Source organism: Gorilla gorilla, chromosome 1 (assembly GCF_029281585.2).
Source record: "Gorilla gorilla gorilla isolate KB3781 chromosome 1, NHGRI_mGorGor1-v2.1_pri, whole genome shotgun sequence".
NCBI classification, from domain to species: Eukaryota; Metazoa; Chordata; class Mammalia; order Primates; family Hominidae; genus Gorilla; species Gorilla gorilla.
Window position 1 is genome coordinate 18,930,057 of NC_073224.2, and position 15,872 is coordinate 18,945,928.

The following is a 15,872-nucleotide window of genomic DNA, read 5'->3' on the forward strand; positions in this document are numbered from 1 at the left end:
CATCATCATTTGACCACGGTATTTACAGCTAGCGGAAGGGACAAGAGGAGAAAAAAGCAAGGGAGGAGAAAAAGGAAGAACGTCTCAGAATAAAATTGGGGTGGGTGGGGGGAGGAGGAGGAAGACAGTCTGAGAAATTGGTTTGGTTGCACCAGCACTGGCCACAACACAAAAATTTGTCCATTCCTGGTTGAAATTAAAAATAAATGTGCATGCACATGTATTTGTCTGCTGTGTTTAATCAGATAGCGAGGCACTCCTTTAAGCACCTTGAAGACCCAAAGTTGCGCTCAGAGGCTGCCCACCTGGAACGGAGACCGAGGTTGAGCAGGGAGCTACTCAGAGGACCCAAAGCCGCCTAGCTGACCACCTTCTTCCCTATGAGTTCCCAGTAATGGAGCCCAGTGGAGGAGACGCTACACTTCTCTGTGGGTGCAGAGGCTAAGGGCGGGGGTCTCCATAGAGGCGTTAGCGCCCACCAGCAGCAGTGACCGCGCACAGGGAGGTGAAGAATGCGACCACAGTGATACGTCCAACCTGGAAAACGGGCCTGAGAACCAAAGGGCCAACTTCTGGCCATGCATAACGAAGCAGAGCAGTCTCAGGGTAGAAGGCACTGGAAAAGCGTTGCAGGACAATTTTTCCCAGTAGAAACCGTGGGGGTGGGAGGGAGACCCGCTCACCCCTTTTGACCCACCCCTGCAGCTCAGCCACGCCTCCTAGGGAGGTGGGCAGCCTTGCAGGAGCCGGCGCGAGGCTGCAGTACCGCCCTCCGCCGCATGAGGGCAGCACGGCCTACCCGCGCAGCAGCGGCGGCCCCCGCGCCCCTCTTGGCCAGAGCCAGGCGCAGGCCGGCTTGCGGTGCCGTCGTTCATTGGCCGCGGCGCGGGCGCTGCCATGTTGGCGGAAACGGACCCCCTGTGCCGTGGAAACTGGCGGTGGCCGCGGCCGCCGAGTCCATCTGCGCAGCCTCCTGCGTTTTCTCGCTTGGATCTTGGCACGGAGAGGCGGTGGCCGGTGGGATGGCGAAAAGTAGGATGAACCTGCCCAAGGGGCCGGACACGCTCTGCTTCGACAAGGACGAGTTCATGAAGGTGCGCGCGGCGTCCGCTCCCCGGAGCCGGGCCATGGGGGTGCCTCTGCCCTGTGCCCTCTGTGGCCGTCTCTTCGGTCGGCTGCTCCTGCCTGCGCACGCTCAGTGTCAGGTCCTCCGCCGAGACCTCGCTGCACTTCGCAATGAGTCTTTTGGCGTCAGGTTTGGCGGGTGCAGCCTGGAGAAAGCACTTCTGTAAAATCGTGCATGTTACATGGAAAGGCCTGAAAGTTCTGGGCAAGTGGTTTTGAGCTGCATGTCAAAACCACTGTTACCCGTTCCTGTTACCATGCAGTGCAGTCAGATTGCCAGTCCCCTTGTCGGAAAGAAGCTTGTTGACCGGGGCCTTGGAGCTCATTAAGTGTGTGTTGAATAAATCTCCAAGCCCACGTACTTTTCTAGGGACTCGGGTCGGAAAGAAAAAGAACTTAATCTGAAGTTTTGCTTAACATGTAGCTAAAGCTTCCAGAATGGGATATTTAGAAGCTTAGAACATTCTTACCGACTATTGCAGTACGACAAAGCAAACCATTACTCTTTAAAGAAGTTGCTCTACTTCTTTTTACATGATGCATTTGAAGAAGTTGGTAGTTGTAGGTCATAAACTTAGAGAAAAGAAATATAAACTGAAAACACTTCACTGATGATAAAGTTCATCAGGCACAGCCTTGAAAATGGCCAGGCTTTGAGTGAGAGCTAGGAGGAGCTTTGCTCCTACTTGGTGTATCCCTCTGGGTCTGCACTTAAACCATTCAAAAAATGTTTATATTTAGTTTCCTGAGGACTAGGATTTTTGACACCTTTTAGTAGCTGCTTTCAGTGTTAAAAAGCGAAAAGTTTTAGCTTGTTAGTAGACATCTACAATTTTGAGCAAGTGAGTTGAAATCTTACTCTGCCTTTCTTGGTGACATAATGTTTTCTATTTTTCTAGATTAATTAGCCTATCTCTTTTTGATAATATTTGCATTCAGATTACATCTCCAAAGCTGTTTTTTTTTAAAAAGTATATCTGTATCTTCTCCAGTGTGACCATATCATTTTTCGTATGTAGGACTTACCTATACCCAGGAATAATGTACCTTATTCTTGTAAGTGATATTCCTATTAGACCACTGTACTAAAAGTTGTAACTTCATTAGGATGTCTCAAAGAATGTACAGAATCAACTCATTGATCCAGAAACTCTTCGTTTTGCCTACTGGCTAAGAGCTACCCTGAAATGAGGGTAGAAAGAAACAGCTAGGGGTACATGCTGGGGAGAGGTGCCCTGGAAGAGGAAAGGCCATACGCGGAGATCAGGGGCCTTGTTGACGTCAAGAATTTCAGAGTACAGAATAATCTCAATTTGTCCATCTCTTGACTTCTTAAGGCTCAACACCAGCATCTTCTCTGACTCACTAGCCCCACCACCTTTCCCACTCTGAGTTGACAGAATGCCTTTGGTAAATGCAGCTTCAGGAAGTGAAATCACAGAAATACAAGTTCTAAAATAGAACTTAGAGTGCAAACTGGGGTTGTGGCTGGAATGCCAGCAATTGCATATTTCATGGCTCTGTGAATATGCTGTGCATTTTGTAGTGCTTATAAAAGTGACAACATACATAGAAGAAAATACATAGAACAGCTCTTCTGTGTAAAATGTTGTTGATTATTTAGGTGGAGCTTGAAGATAAAGGTTATTTGCAATTTGTGTTGCCTTAAACATATAAAACTATATATAAGTTGCACTTCCATGGCAGAAAGGATGGTTGGAACACTTGTCCAGGCTATATTTCTATGTTTGTGTCTCATTCAGCACATTTTGTAATTGGATAGGTTTTGTACGTGTGAGAAGGTTGGGATATGACATTTGCATTGGGAGATTTGAGATTGCTTGAAAATCCAGATTTAAAGTTGCTTGAAATCCACTCTCTTCTGGTATTACCTCTCTTCTGGTATTACGTCTCTTCTGGTGTTGATGGGAAACTGTGTTTGGTTGCCATAGATCATGAGGGCATGCTAGTGCAGTGGTAGCAATTGTTCAGTCAGTGGGCATTCCATGATCACCTGCTGTGTGCAAGTTTCAATGGGCCTTGTATACTGTACTGACGGATTTGCACTTGATTTAGTATTCATTGTGGAGTTACAGTCAGGTTAAAAGCAGAAAATGACATGATCATATATGTTGCAGTTGTAACTGACTGGTGGCGGGAGGCTACTTAAAAAGTTATTTCAGTGGTTTTTATGAGATCTGAGAAATACAGGAGGGGATAGTATGTGAAAAATATTACGTAAATGATCAAAAAGCAGGAGTGACAGATGAACGACTCACTTGAGGGGTCAAAGGTGGTAGTGGCATGATACTGTTGACTTCGTCAGCTTAATAAAGTATACACACTGAGCAACATAGTGAGAATGCATTTCTACAAAATATTGAAAAATTAGCCAGGTGTGGTGGCACATACCTGTAGTCCCAGCTACTTGGGAGGCTGAGGTGGGAGGATTACCTGAGCCTGTGGAGGTCAAGGCTGCAGTGAGCCAGGATTGCAGCACTGCACTTCAGCCTGGGCAACAGAAAGAGACCCTGTCAAAAAAAAAAAAAAGAAAAAAGAAAATGTACAAACACTCTTAGAGAGGGTTGACAATCAGTAGATGAATTAGGATGTAAGATACTGGTAGTAGGAGAGAGGTGGTAGGCTAACAGGGATAACTTAAACCCACTTACCTAGGTATGCTGTGGAAATCACATCCTTCTGTCTCACGTATGACTTCATCTGTTTTACAGAAAAAATAGAGGCCATCAAGCGGTAGCTCCTTCATCTTGCTGACAACAACCTCGTTCTTGCATTTGTACCTGTTCTCACTCCCATCATTAACCTGTTGTGTAGGGCAGTGGTCCCCAACCTTTTTGACACTTTTGGAAGACAATTTTTCCATGGACCAGGAGTGCAGGGGATGGTTTTGGGATGATTCAAGTGCATTACATTTATTGTACACTTTATTTCTATAATTATTACATTGTAATACATAATGAAATAGTTATAAAATTCACCGTAATGTAGAATCAGTGGGAGCTCTGAGCTTGTTTTCTTGCAACTAGACAGTCCTGTCTGGGGGTGATGGGAGACAGTGACAGATCATTCGGCATTAGGTTTTCATAAGGAGTGCCTAACCTAGATCCCTCGCATGTGCAGTTCACAGTAGGGTCCATGCTCCTATGAGAATCTAGTGCTGCCACTGATCTGACAGGAGGCGGAGCTCCAGTACAGAGTGGCTGTGAATACAGGCTGCGCTCCTCCTGCTGGGCCACCCGGTTCCCCACAGGTAGTTGGGGACCCTGGTGTAGGGGTCTTTCCTTCCTCCTGAGGTCTGCCTCCCATGCCTGGATCCGGTGCCCTCTCCCTTCTCAGGACCCTGTTATTCCCACCCTCTCCACACTTCTTCCCATTGGCTTTCAGACACACTCCTATTTTAGTTTCTTCTACTGGACCCTCCAACCTCCAGTTAAAGCCCATCGCTCTCTTCCATCTCACAGCCAAATGCTCACAGCCAAATGTTGTCTTTACTTTCTCTCCCTTCACTCTTAAATTCACTTCACTCTGGTTTCTGGCCCCATCATTCCACTAAAGACTTCTCACCAAAGTTAACTAGATGGAAGTTGATCCACCAGACCTTTTCTGCCTCCTTCCCTGACCTCAGTAGATCAAATGCTCCCTTCATTTGCTTTCTGAAACCTGGTGCTTTCTGGTTATCTTTTGGCCTCTCTGGTCTCCTTGTCTCTTTTGCATAATCATTCTCCTCCTAGCCATTAATTGGTGGGTTATGGACTCAGCCACGTGTCTGTTCCGTTTCACATGCTGTGCACTTTCCACAGGTGACCCACTTCATGCAGCTTCAATGACCACGTGTAGACAGGTGAAAGGTTCATACTTCTGGCCCAAATACCTTCCTATCTGCAACCCCATGTGCACAGCGCCTTGACATCTCTTCTTGGCTATCTCTGTGGCACCTCAAACTCGGCATATTTAAAACTGAATTTGTTGGGGGAAGATGAAAAAAACCAACCTTCTCTCAAACTTGGCTCTCTTCTGGTATTACCTATCTCAGGTAATACTAGACCTGAGGTAATCCATCCATCTGGTTGTGAGTCAGATGTTATCAAGGAGTCATCCTTGATAACACCTCTCTCCTTCGCATTCTTGAAATCCAACCTGTTACTAAGCCTTAGGATTTCACTTCCCAAATATCTCTGAAATTTGTCTACTTCTCTCCATCTCCTCTTTTCCCACTTTCTGACTCATCGTTATCTCTGGCCATTATAATCTAGTGGCTTCTTACTGTAGTCCCCTGGCATCCATTCTTGCCTTTTTCTAGTCCATGTTCTATATCACAGGCAGGGTGCCCTTTTCAAAACGCATCTCAGTGCTTGTATGTAACAGGTGCTTGTATGTAATCAGACTGCCACCTGTGTACACCATGAAAACATGAGAAAGCATTTTCCAGAACACTTGGAAGTATTCCAGAGCAGCTTATTGCACTGATGGACAGTTTCTATTGATTAGTAGCTATCTTGGTTATCTGATTGAAAAAACATAGCGTATATAGAGTTGGGTACTATCTGTGGTTTCAGGCATTGACTGGGGGTCTTGGAATGTATCTCCCTCAGATAAGGGGACCCCTTACTGTAGTTCTGAGGCTCACGTGTATTCTAAGTGTGTGAATAGGGAATATTGAAACAGGAGGTGTGTCCAAGAGAATAATGCCTGGCTGATTGAATAGCAGTGACCTGGAGATGTGGGCCCCAGTTTCAGCTCTGCTGACCACTCATGTGTGATTTTGTGCAAATCACTGGCCTCTGCGGGCTTCAGTTTCCTCATTTATGTCGTGGGGTGATGCTTATCTCAATACTCTTTGCAGTGTTTCTGGCTCTTGTCGTTTTATGTTTCTGCGAATAAAGAAACTTACAGTTGCCCCTCAGTATCCGCAGAGGATTGATTCCAGGACACCTCCCACCCTTTCACAGATAGCAAAATCTGCAGATGCTCAAGACCCTCTTGTAAATGGTGTAGTATTTGCATATAACCTACTTACATCCTCTGGAATACTTTAAATCACCTCTAGATTACTTATACTACCTAATACAGTGAAATTGTTGTTATACTGTATTTTTATTTGTATTACTTTTTATTTTTTTAATTATTTTTTTAAAGAATCTTTTCAATTAGTGACTGGTTGAATTAGAGGGTGTGGAATGCTCGGATACAGAGGGACAACTGTAGTAGATTCTTCCAGTTTGCAGATAAAGAAACTGAGGGCCAGAGATGTTGTGACTTCCCCCAGAGTCACAGAGCTAACTGGGGCAACCCAGGGCCCTTATCTCATGACTCCCAGGCTTCAGTACTGGAAAAATAATCGTGTCATGCTTTCCTTTCTAGATGGTAGGAACTTTGGAATGTGTGATTTTGAATACTGAGAACAGCCCAAAAATGTCACATAGTCCCTATGCTAAAGCACATACATTTTATCAGTAGGGACAAGATTGAGGGCCATCACTTATTTAAAACAAATTGTAACCCATCTAGTGATCTGGACTCTTGGCCTGTAGATGAGATACAGGAAAGCGGATGTAAGTGTGAAGGCAACAGCCCAGTGTTGCTGAGTGCCGGGCACAGCATGCGCCATCATTTCACAGCAACTAAAATGCTGACCTTACAGGTTCATGGTTTCATTTTTGGTCTTCATGAAAAGCTTGAATTCTCTTTGGCTTCAGTTTGCAACAGAAATAAAGAATATATTTGAGACTGATTGTCACAGAATTTTCTAATTACCCACATGTGGAGCGATTTCCTAATGTGAAATACTTTTCTTGATGGTATGAGATCAGTACCATTGGACATACACAGTTTATTCAGTTGGCCTTTGGTAAAAAGAAGTTCTTTGGTATGCAAAAATTTTCCAAGTCACTTCTTGCAATATTATAAAATGTATTACTTGAATAAAATGTTGAACTCATGGTCCCTTGAGTTTTTATTACTTGGGATATTTCTTTGTTCAAAGTTAGATAAGCATCATGTAAATAGATCTTTGTTGTTCAGTCATACAGCATTTAACATCAGATTTCTTTGAGGATTTAACTAACCAAATTAATCACAAAATGGGGCTTGGGCTTTCTCAGGTGTCCCTAATACACCCACAGCAGTGTAAGCACTTCAGAATGAGATCATTCTGCTTAAGAGCTCAAGAAATTAAGTTGAGAAAGTAAGCTAGAAGACCACATAGATTGTCATTAGTGTTAAACTGGGGTAAAAAGGAGAGAGAAAGAGAAGAAATCAGCTGGGACAGAGCACAAATATTTGTTAAATGGAAGTGACAGGTTATAGGTTTTCTTTGCCTTCTCATAAATACATCAAACACAGATACGGTATTGAACAGAGGATTTAGACATAAAATTGATTAATCCACTTAAACATAATAAGTTATTTAGAACTTAAGTGCTACTATCTCATAAAACTTCTAAGATCATCTGTCCATAGATGCTGGAAAGCACTTTAGCATACATTTTTAATTTCTCAAGCTTCAGTAATTTGGTAACCAAATAAAGGTTTAGAATGAGCCTTGGAAGACACGAGTTCCAGACTAACTGGGTCATGTGTCAGTGGAGCCACCCTGCACTGGGGACAGCACTAGGTTTGAGGGCAGGGGCTGGAGGGAAGAACTCCAGGGACGTTTTTGCCCATAGCTTGCTGTTGTGAGGAAGGGTTCCCTTCCCACAGTCTTTCCCATGGCTGTTGCCTTCATGACATTCAGTTCTCAGCTCAGATACCACTTTGTCAGGGTCTTCTATCCCCTTTTCATCACTCGCTTTCATAGGGTTCCATTTTATTTTCTTTGTAGCACTTACCACTATTCATAATGTTTGTTTACATGTTTATTTTCTCATTTCCCCATTAGAATATATATATATGCTCCTTGAGAACAGGAATGTTGTCTTTGCTTTTCATTGCTGTGCCCCCCTGTAATTACAGCAGTGATTATTTATTTATTTATTGGGTATCTCATTGTGGTTTTTCTTTTGTTACTTATTTTATTTTATTTTAGATTCAGGAGGTACATGTACAGGTTTATTATGTGGTTATAGTGTGTAATGGTGAGGTTTGTGCTTCTAGTGTATTCATCACCCAGATAGTGAATGTTGTACCCAATAGATAATTTTTCAGCCCTCATCTTCCTCCAGCACTTCCCCTTTCAAGTCTCCAGTGTCTATTAATTCCATCTTTATGTCCACATGTACCCATCATTTATGTCCCACTTAGAAGGGAGATGATGTGGTATTTGACTTTCTGTTTCGGAGTTAGTTCATTTAGGATAATGACCTCCAGCTCCATCCATGTTGCTGCAATAGACATGATTTCATCTTTTTATGGCTGCATAGTATTCTGTGGTATAAATGCACCGCATTTTCTTTATCCAATCCTCCATTGATAGACACGTTGATTCCATGACTTTGCTATTGTGAATAGGGCTTCAATAAACATAGGAGTGCAGGTGTCTTTTTTTATATAATGATTTCCTTTGGGTGGATGTTCCCTGTTAGGATTACTAGGTCAAATGGTAGTTCTATTTTTAGTTCTTTGAGAAGTCTCCATACTGTTTTCCATAGAACCTGTACTAATTAATTTACATTCTCACCAACAGTGTATAAGCATTCCTTTTTCTCACACCCAGTGTTGTTTTTTGACTTTTTAATAAAAGCTGTTCTGATTGGTGTTAGATGGTATCTCATTGTGATTTTAATTTGCATTTCTCTGATGATTAGTTATGTTGGACATTTTTTCATATGTTTGTTGGATGCTTGTATGTCTTCTTTTGAGAAATGTCTGTTCATGTCTTTTGCCCACTTTTTAATGGGGTTACTTGTTTTTTTCTTGTTGATTTAAGTTCTTTGTAGACTCCGGATATTAGTCTTTTGTTGCATGTATAATTTCCAAATGTTTTCTCCCATTCTGTAGATTGCCTGTTTACACTGCTATTTCTTTTGCTCTGCAGAGCTTTTTGGTTTAATGAAGTCTCATTTGTCTATTTTTGTTTTTGTTGCATCTGCTTTGAGGTCTTAGTCATAAATCCTTTGCCTAGGCCAATGTCCAGAAGAATTTTTCCTAGGTTTTCTTCTAGGATTTTTATAGTTTCAGGTCTTACATTTAAGTTTTTAATCCCTCATGACTTAATTTTTATATATGGTGAGAAATAGGGGTCCAGTTTCATTTTTCTGCACATAGTGAATATTTAATGTTTATCGAATATGCAGGGGCATTTATTCTTATCTGTTGGCCCTTTGTCTTAAAGAATGGTTTGAAACACACAGACATACAGGAGCTTATACTAATCTTTTATGACTTTCCACCTATAGTTTATTTAGTCCACAGTTTAGCACATAATATTTTGTATTGGTGTTTATCTCAATGAGACTGAACATGTTTTGAGTGCAGAGATCATGTCTTCAGCTTGGTGTTGCCTCTTGGTAGTACCTCCCATCATTATGAATACAGAATGATGATGTCTGGGGGATTTGGGTTCTGTCCCTGCTGCAGTAGCCGATGATTTGGTAGTTTTCTATATTTGGGGAACATTTTACTTTTTGATGTTCAGCATGGGGCAGCTTGGAGAATTTTGCTCTTCTGTTAAAAGTTCTATGAAATTTTCTCAGTGTTAAGGATGTTGATATTTGGGTCTCAGGCGAGCTTTAAATGATTACTTCCCCAGTTCTCTTGTGTTAGTCATTGTTTGCCATCCTTGGGTGCAACTAGTTATTAAAGCAGCTAAACTTTTAAACTTTATTTGGTTTTAAATTTGATTGTCACTGCTATTCTAGTTAATGGTTCTTAAGTTTTCCACAGCTGGTTTGTTTTGCTGTCTTATTATCCTGTATTTGATTTGTTAGTCAACTTCTAGCTGTTTGGGGCATTTGTACTTTACCTGGGTTTAAGTAAGAAATACTTCTGAGTATAAAGAGAAATGATTTTTCTTTTAATTTCTGGGCTTTCAGACCATAATTCTTGACTTCTTCCAGCTTTTCAGACACAGGCATATATATTTTAACAAGAAAAAAGTCTACTTTTAAAAATATTGCTTTTTAACTAAAACAGCTTATTTTCAAAAAGTGGGTGCTATTCCATTCAGGAAAAAAAAGTTTATCTACCTTAGTATTTTTTAATTAATAGACTTCTTTGGAGCAGTTTTAGTTTTATAGAAGAATTGAGCAGAAAGCACAGAGGTCCCATCTATCCCCTCCTGCCTCCCCCTTCACAGTTTCTCCTAGTAACATCTTGCATTAGTATGGTACCTTTGTTACAATTGATGAACCAATATTGAGGCATTATTTTTAACTGAAGTGCTATAGTTTTTATTAGAGTTCATTCTTTGTGTTCTACATTCAATGGGTTTTAATAAGTACATAGTGTCATGTATCCATATTACGGTATCATACAGAACAGTTTCACTGCTTTACAAATCCCTTGTGCTCTGCCTGTCCATTCTTCCCCCTCTCCCGGCACCTTCAGCACCGCCGGGACCCTCCCATCCCTAACCCCAGGCAACTATGGATCTCTTTAGTCTCCATAGTTTTGCCATTTCCTGAATATCATGTATGCAGTAGGAATCATACAGTATGTATAGCCTTTTCAGATTGACTTCTTTCACTTAGAAATATACATTTAAGATTCCTCCATGTCTTTGTGGCTTGATATAGCTCATCTCTTTTTATTGCTGAGTAATGTTCCATGTATGGATATACCACAGTTTGTTCATCTATTTACCTATTGAAAGAAATCATATTTGCTTCCAAGTTTTGGCAATTAGAATAAGGCTGCTATAAACATTCACGTGCAGGTTTTTGTATGGACATACATTTTCAACCCATTTGGCTAAATACGGAGCACAATTGGCAAGACTCTGTTTAGTTTTGTAAGAAACTGCCAAGCTGTCTTCCAAAGTGACTTCCAGTTTGCATTCTTACCAGGAATGAATGAGAGTTCCTACTGCTCCATAACTTCAGAAGCATTTGGTATTGTCAGTGTTTTGGATTTTAGTCGTTCTCTTCATTGGTGTCTTGTTTTAATTTGCAGTTCCCTAATAATAACTCATGTTGAGCATTTTTTCAGATCTTTTGCTCATTTTAAAATTAGGTTTGATTTCATACCGCTTGCCCACCCCAGCTTTATTTAGGTATGATTGTCAAATAAAAATTGTATGACAAATAAAAATTATATACAGTGTGATGATTTGGTAATGTGTATACATTGTGAAATAATTACCATAATCAAGGTAATGTATTCATCACCTCACATAGTTAACCCCCTCTTTTTATAGTGAGAACGCTTAAGATCTACTCTCTTAGCACATTTCAAGAATACAGTATATTATTAACTATAGTCATCATGCTATACATTAGAACTCCAGAATTTATTTGTCTTATAACTGAAAGTTTATATCGTTTGACATTACTCCCAACGCCAATCCCCATTCTCCAGCACCTAGTAACCACCATTCTACTTTTTGTTTCAATGAATTTGACTTTATTTTTCGTTTTTTGTTTTTTTGTTTTTTTTTTTTTTTTTTTTTTTGGGAGACAGAGTCTTGCTCTGTTGCCCAGGGAGGAGTGCAGTGGCACCATCTTGGCTCACTGCAACTTCTGCCTCCAGGCCTCAAGCAATTCTCATGGCTCAGCCTCCCGAGTAACTGGGAGTACAGGCACATGCCACCACGCTGGGCTAATTTTTGTATTTTTAGTAGAGACGGGGTTTCGCTGCGTTGGCCAGGCTGGTCTTGAACTCCCAACCTCAAGTGAACCACCCACCTCAGCCTCTCAAAGCGCTGGCATTACAGACGTGAGCCACTGTGCCCAGCCAGAGTTTGATTCTACTAAAGAATCAAATTTTACTAGCCAGAATTGATTCTACTGAAGAATCAAATTCTACTAGCCAGAATTGATTCTACTAAAGAATCAATTCTACTAGCCAGAGTGTTTAGATTCTACTAAAACACTCCATATTAGTGAGTGTCTAATGTTGTGCTGCTAAAACAGAATACTTGGGACTGGATAATTTATAAACTGTAGAAGTTTATGTGGCTTACAGTTTTGGAGGTTGGGAAGTTCAAGATCAAGAGGCCGCATATGGTGGAGGCTTTCTTGCTTTGTCAAAATGGGGTGTAGGGCATCATGTGGCAGAAGTTGGATGGCAGGAGCATACAAGAGCAAGAGAGGGATGAACTCACTTTTATAACCCTCTCTCAAAAATGAATCCACTAGCATGGTAACAGCATGAATACATTCATGAGGACAAAGCCCTCATGACCACTTCTTAAAGGTCTCCTCTCAACTCTTGTATTGGAGATTAAATTTTCTTGTATGTTTAAGTTCTTTGTAGACTCTGGATATTAGCCCTTTGTCAGGTGGACAGATTGCAAAAATTTTCTCCCATTCTGTAGGTTGCCTGTTCACTCTGATGATAGTTTCTTTTGCTGTGCAGAAGCTCTTTAATTAGATTCCGTTTGTCAATTTTGGCTTTTGTTGCCATTGCTTTTGGTGTTTTAGACATGAAGTCTGCCCTGCCTATGTCCTGAATGGTATTGTCTAGGTTTTCCTATAGGATTTGTATGGTTTTAGGTCTTACATTTAAGTCTTTAATCCATCTTGAGTTGATTTTTGTACAAGGTGTAAGGAAGGGGTCCAGTTTCAGTTTTCTGCATATGGCTAGCCAGCTTTCCCAACACCATTTATTAAATAGGGAATCTTTTCCCCATTGTTTGTGTCAGGTTTGTCAAAGATCAGATGGTTGTAGATGTGTGGTGTTATTTCTGAGGCCTCTGTTCTGTTCCAATGGTCTATATATCTGCTTTCATACCAGTACCATACTGTTTTGGTTACTGTAGCCTTGTAGTATAGTTTGAAGTCAGGTAGTGTGATGCCTCCAGCTTTGTTCCTTTTGCTTAGGATTGTCTTGGCTATGCGGGCTCTTCTTTGAGAAGAGTTTTTTCCAATTCTGTGAAAAAAGTCAATGGTAGCTTGATGGCGATAGCATTGAATCTGTAAATTACTTTGGGCAGTATGGCAATTTTCATGATATTGATTCTTCGTATCCATGAGCATGGAATGTTTTTCCATTTGTTTGTGTCCTCTCTTATTTCCTTGAGCAGCGGTTTGTAGTTCTCCTTGAAGAGGTCCTTCACATCCCTTGTAAGTTGTATTCCTAGGTATTTTATTATCTTAGTAGCAGTTGTGAATGGGAGTTCACTCATGATTTGGCTCTCTGTTTGTCTGTTATTGGTGTATAGGAATGCTTGTGATTTTTGCACATTGATTTTGTATCCTGAGACTTTGCTGAAGTTGCTTATCAGCTTAAGGAGATTTTGGGCTGAGATGATAGGGTTTTCTAAATATACAATCATGTCGTCTGCAAACAGAGACAATTTGACTTCCTCTCTTCCTATTTGAATACCCTTTATTTCTTTCTCTTGCCTGATTGCCTTGGCCAGAACATCCAATATTATGTTGAATAGAAGTGGTGAGAAGAGGGCATCCCTGTCTTGTGCCAGTTTTCAAAGGGAATGCTTCCAGTTTTTGCCCATTCAGTATGATATTGGCTGTGGGTTTCTCATAAATAGCTCTCATTATTTTGAGATACGTTTCATCAGTACCTAGTTTATTGAGAGGTTTTAGCATGAAGGGGTGTTGAATTTTGACAAAGGCCTTTTCTGCATCTATTGAGTTAATCTTGTGGTTTTTGTCATTAGTTCTGTTTATGTGATGGATTACGTTTATTGATTTGCGTGTGTTGAACCAGCCTTGCGTTCCAGGGATGAAGCCAACTTGATTGTGGTGGATAAGCTTTTTCATGTGCTGCTGGATTTGGTTTGCCAGTATTTTATTGAGGATTTTTGCATTGATGTTCATCAGAAATATTGGCCTGAAATTTTCTTTTTTTGTTGTGTCTTTACCAGGTTTTGACATCAGAATGATGCTGGCCTCATAAAATGAATTAGGGAAGATTCCTTCTTTTTCTGTTGTTTGGAATAGTTTCAGAAGGAATGGTACCAGCTCCTCTTTGTACCTCTGGTAGAATTCAGCTGTGAATCCGTCTGGTCCTGGACTTTTTTTGGTTGGTAGGCTATTAATTGCTGCCTCAATTTCAGAACTTGTTATTGGTCTATTCAGGGATTCAACTTCTTCCTGGTTTGGCCTTGGGAGGGTGTATGTGTCCAGGAATTTATCCATTTCTTCTGGATTTTCTAGTTTATTCGCCTAGAGGTGTTTATAGTATTCTCTGATGGTAGTCTGTATTTCTGTGGAATCGGGGGTGATATCCCTTTATCATTTTTTATTGCATCTATTTGATTCTTCTTGCTTTTCTTCTTTATTAGTCTGGCTAGAGGTCTATCTATTTTGTTGATCTTTTCAAAAAATCAGCTCCTGGTTTCATTGGTTCATTGATTTTTTGAAGGGTTTTTCGTGTCTCTATCTCCTTCAGTTCTGCTCTGATCTTAGTTATTTCTCGTCTTCTGCTAGCTTTTGAATTTGTTTGCTGTTGCTTCTCCAGTTCTTTTAATTTTGATGTTAGGGTGTCAGTTTTAGATCTTTCCTCCTTTCACTTGTGGGCATTTAGTGCTATAAAGTTCCCTCTACACACTCCTTTACATGTGTCCCGAAGATTCTGGTATGTTGTGTCTTCATTCTCATTGGTTTCAAAGAACATCTTTATTTCTGCCTTCATTTCATTATTTACCCAGTAGTCATTCAGGAGCAGGTTGTTCAGTTTCCATGTAGTTGTGCGGTTTTGAGTGAGTTTCTTAATCCTGAGTTCTAATTTGATTGCACTGTGGTTTGCGAGTCTGTTTGTTATGATTTTCATTCTTTTGCATTTGCTGAGGAATGTTTTACTTCCAGTTATGTGGCCAATTTTAGAATAAGTGCGATGAAGTGCTGAGAAGAATGTATATTCTGTTGATTTGGGGTGGAGAGTTCTGTAGATGTCTATTAGGTCCTCTTGGTCCAGAACTGAGTTCAAGTCCTGAATATCCTTGTTAATTTTCTGTCTTGTTGATCTGTCTAATATTGACAGTGGGGTGTTCAAATCTCCCACTATTATTGTGTGGGAGTCTAAGTCTCTTTGTAGGTCTCTAAGAACTTGCTTTATGGATCTAGGTGCTCCTGTATTGGGTGCATATATATTTAGGATAATTAGCTCTTGTTGCATTGATCCCTTTACCATTATGTAATGCCCTTCTTTGTTTTGATCTTTGTTGGTTTAAAGTCTGTGTTATCAGAGATTAGGATTGCAACTCCTGCTTCTTTTTGCTTTCCATTTGCTTGGTAAATATTCCTCCATCCCTTTATTTTGAGCCTATTTGTCTCTTTGCACGTGAGATGGGTCTCCTAAATACAGCACACTGATGGGTCTTGACTCTATACAATTTGCCAGTCTGGGTCTTTTAATTGGGGCATTTAGTCTGTTTACACTTAAGGTTAATATTGTTATGTGGAATTTGACCCTATCCTTATGCTGCTAGGTGGTCATTTTGCCTGTTAGTTGATGCAGTTTCTTCATAGTGTCGATGGTCTTTACAATTTGCAATGTTTTTGAAGTGGCTGGTACCAGTTTTTCCTTTCTACGTTTAGTGCTTCCTTCAGGAGCTCTTGTAAGGCAGACTTGGTGGTGACAAAATCTCTCAGCATTTGCCTGTCTGTAAAGGACTTTATTTCTCCTTTGCTTATGAAGCTTAGTTTGGCTGGATATGAAATTCTGGG

General features: G+C 40.8%; 1 protein-coding gene across 1 annotated transcript in view; it reads left to right on the forward strand.

The window, feature by feature from the left end:
- The first annotated feature begins 292 nt into the window (after positions 1–292).
- COG2 (component of oligomeric golgi complex 2) overlaps positions 293–15,872 on the forward strand; it is a 52,329-nt gene continuing 36,749 nt past the window's right edge. The window contains exon 1 of the mRNA XM_004028562.5: positions 293–1,094. Within this exon, the coding sequence (XP_004028611.4) occupies positions 780–1,094 (315 nt within the window). The 5' untranslated portion in view covers positions 293–779. The remainder of the gene's footprint in view (positions 1,095–15,872) is intronic.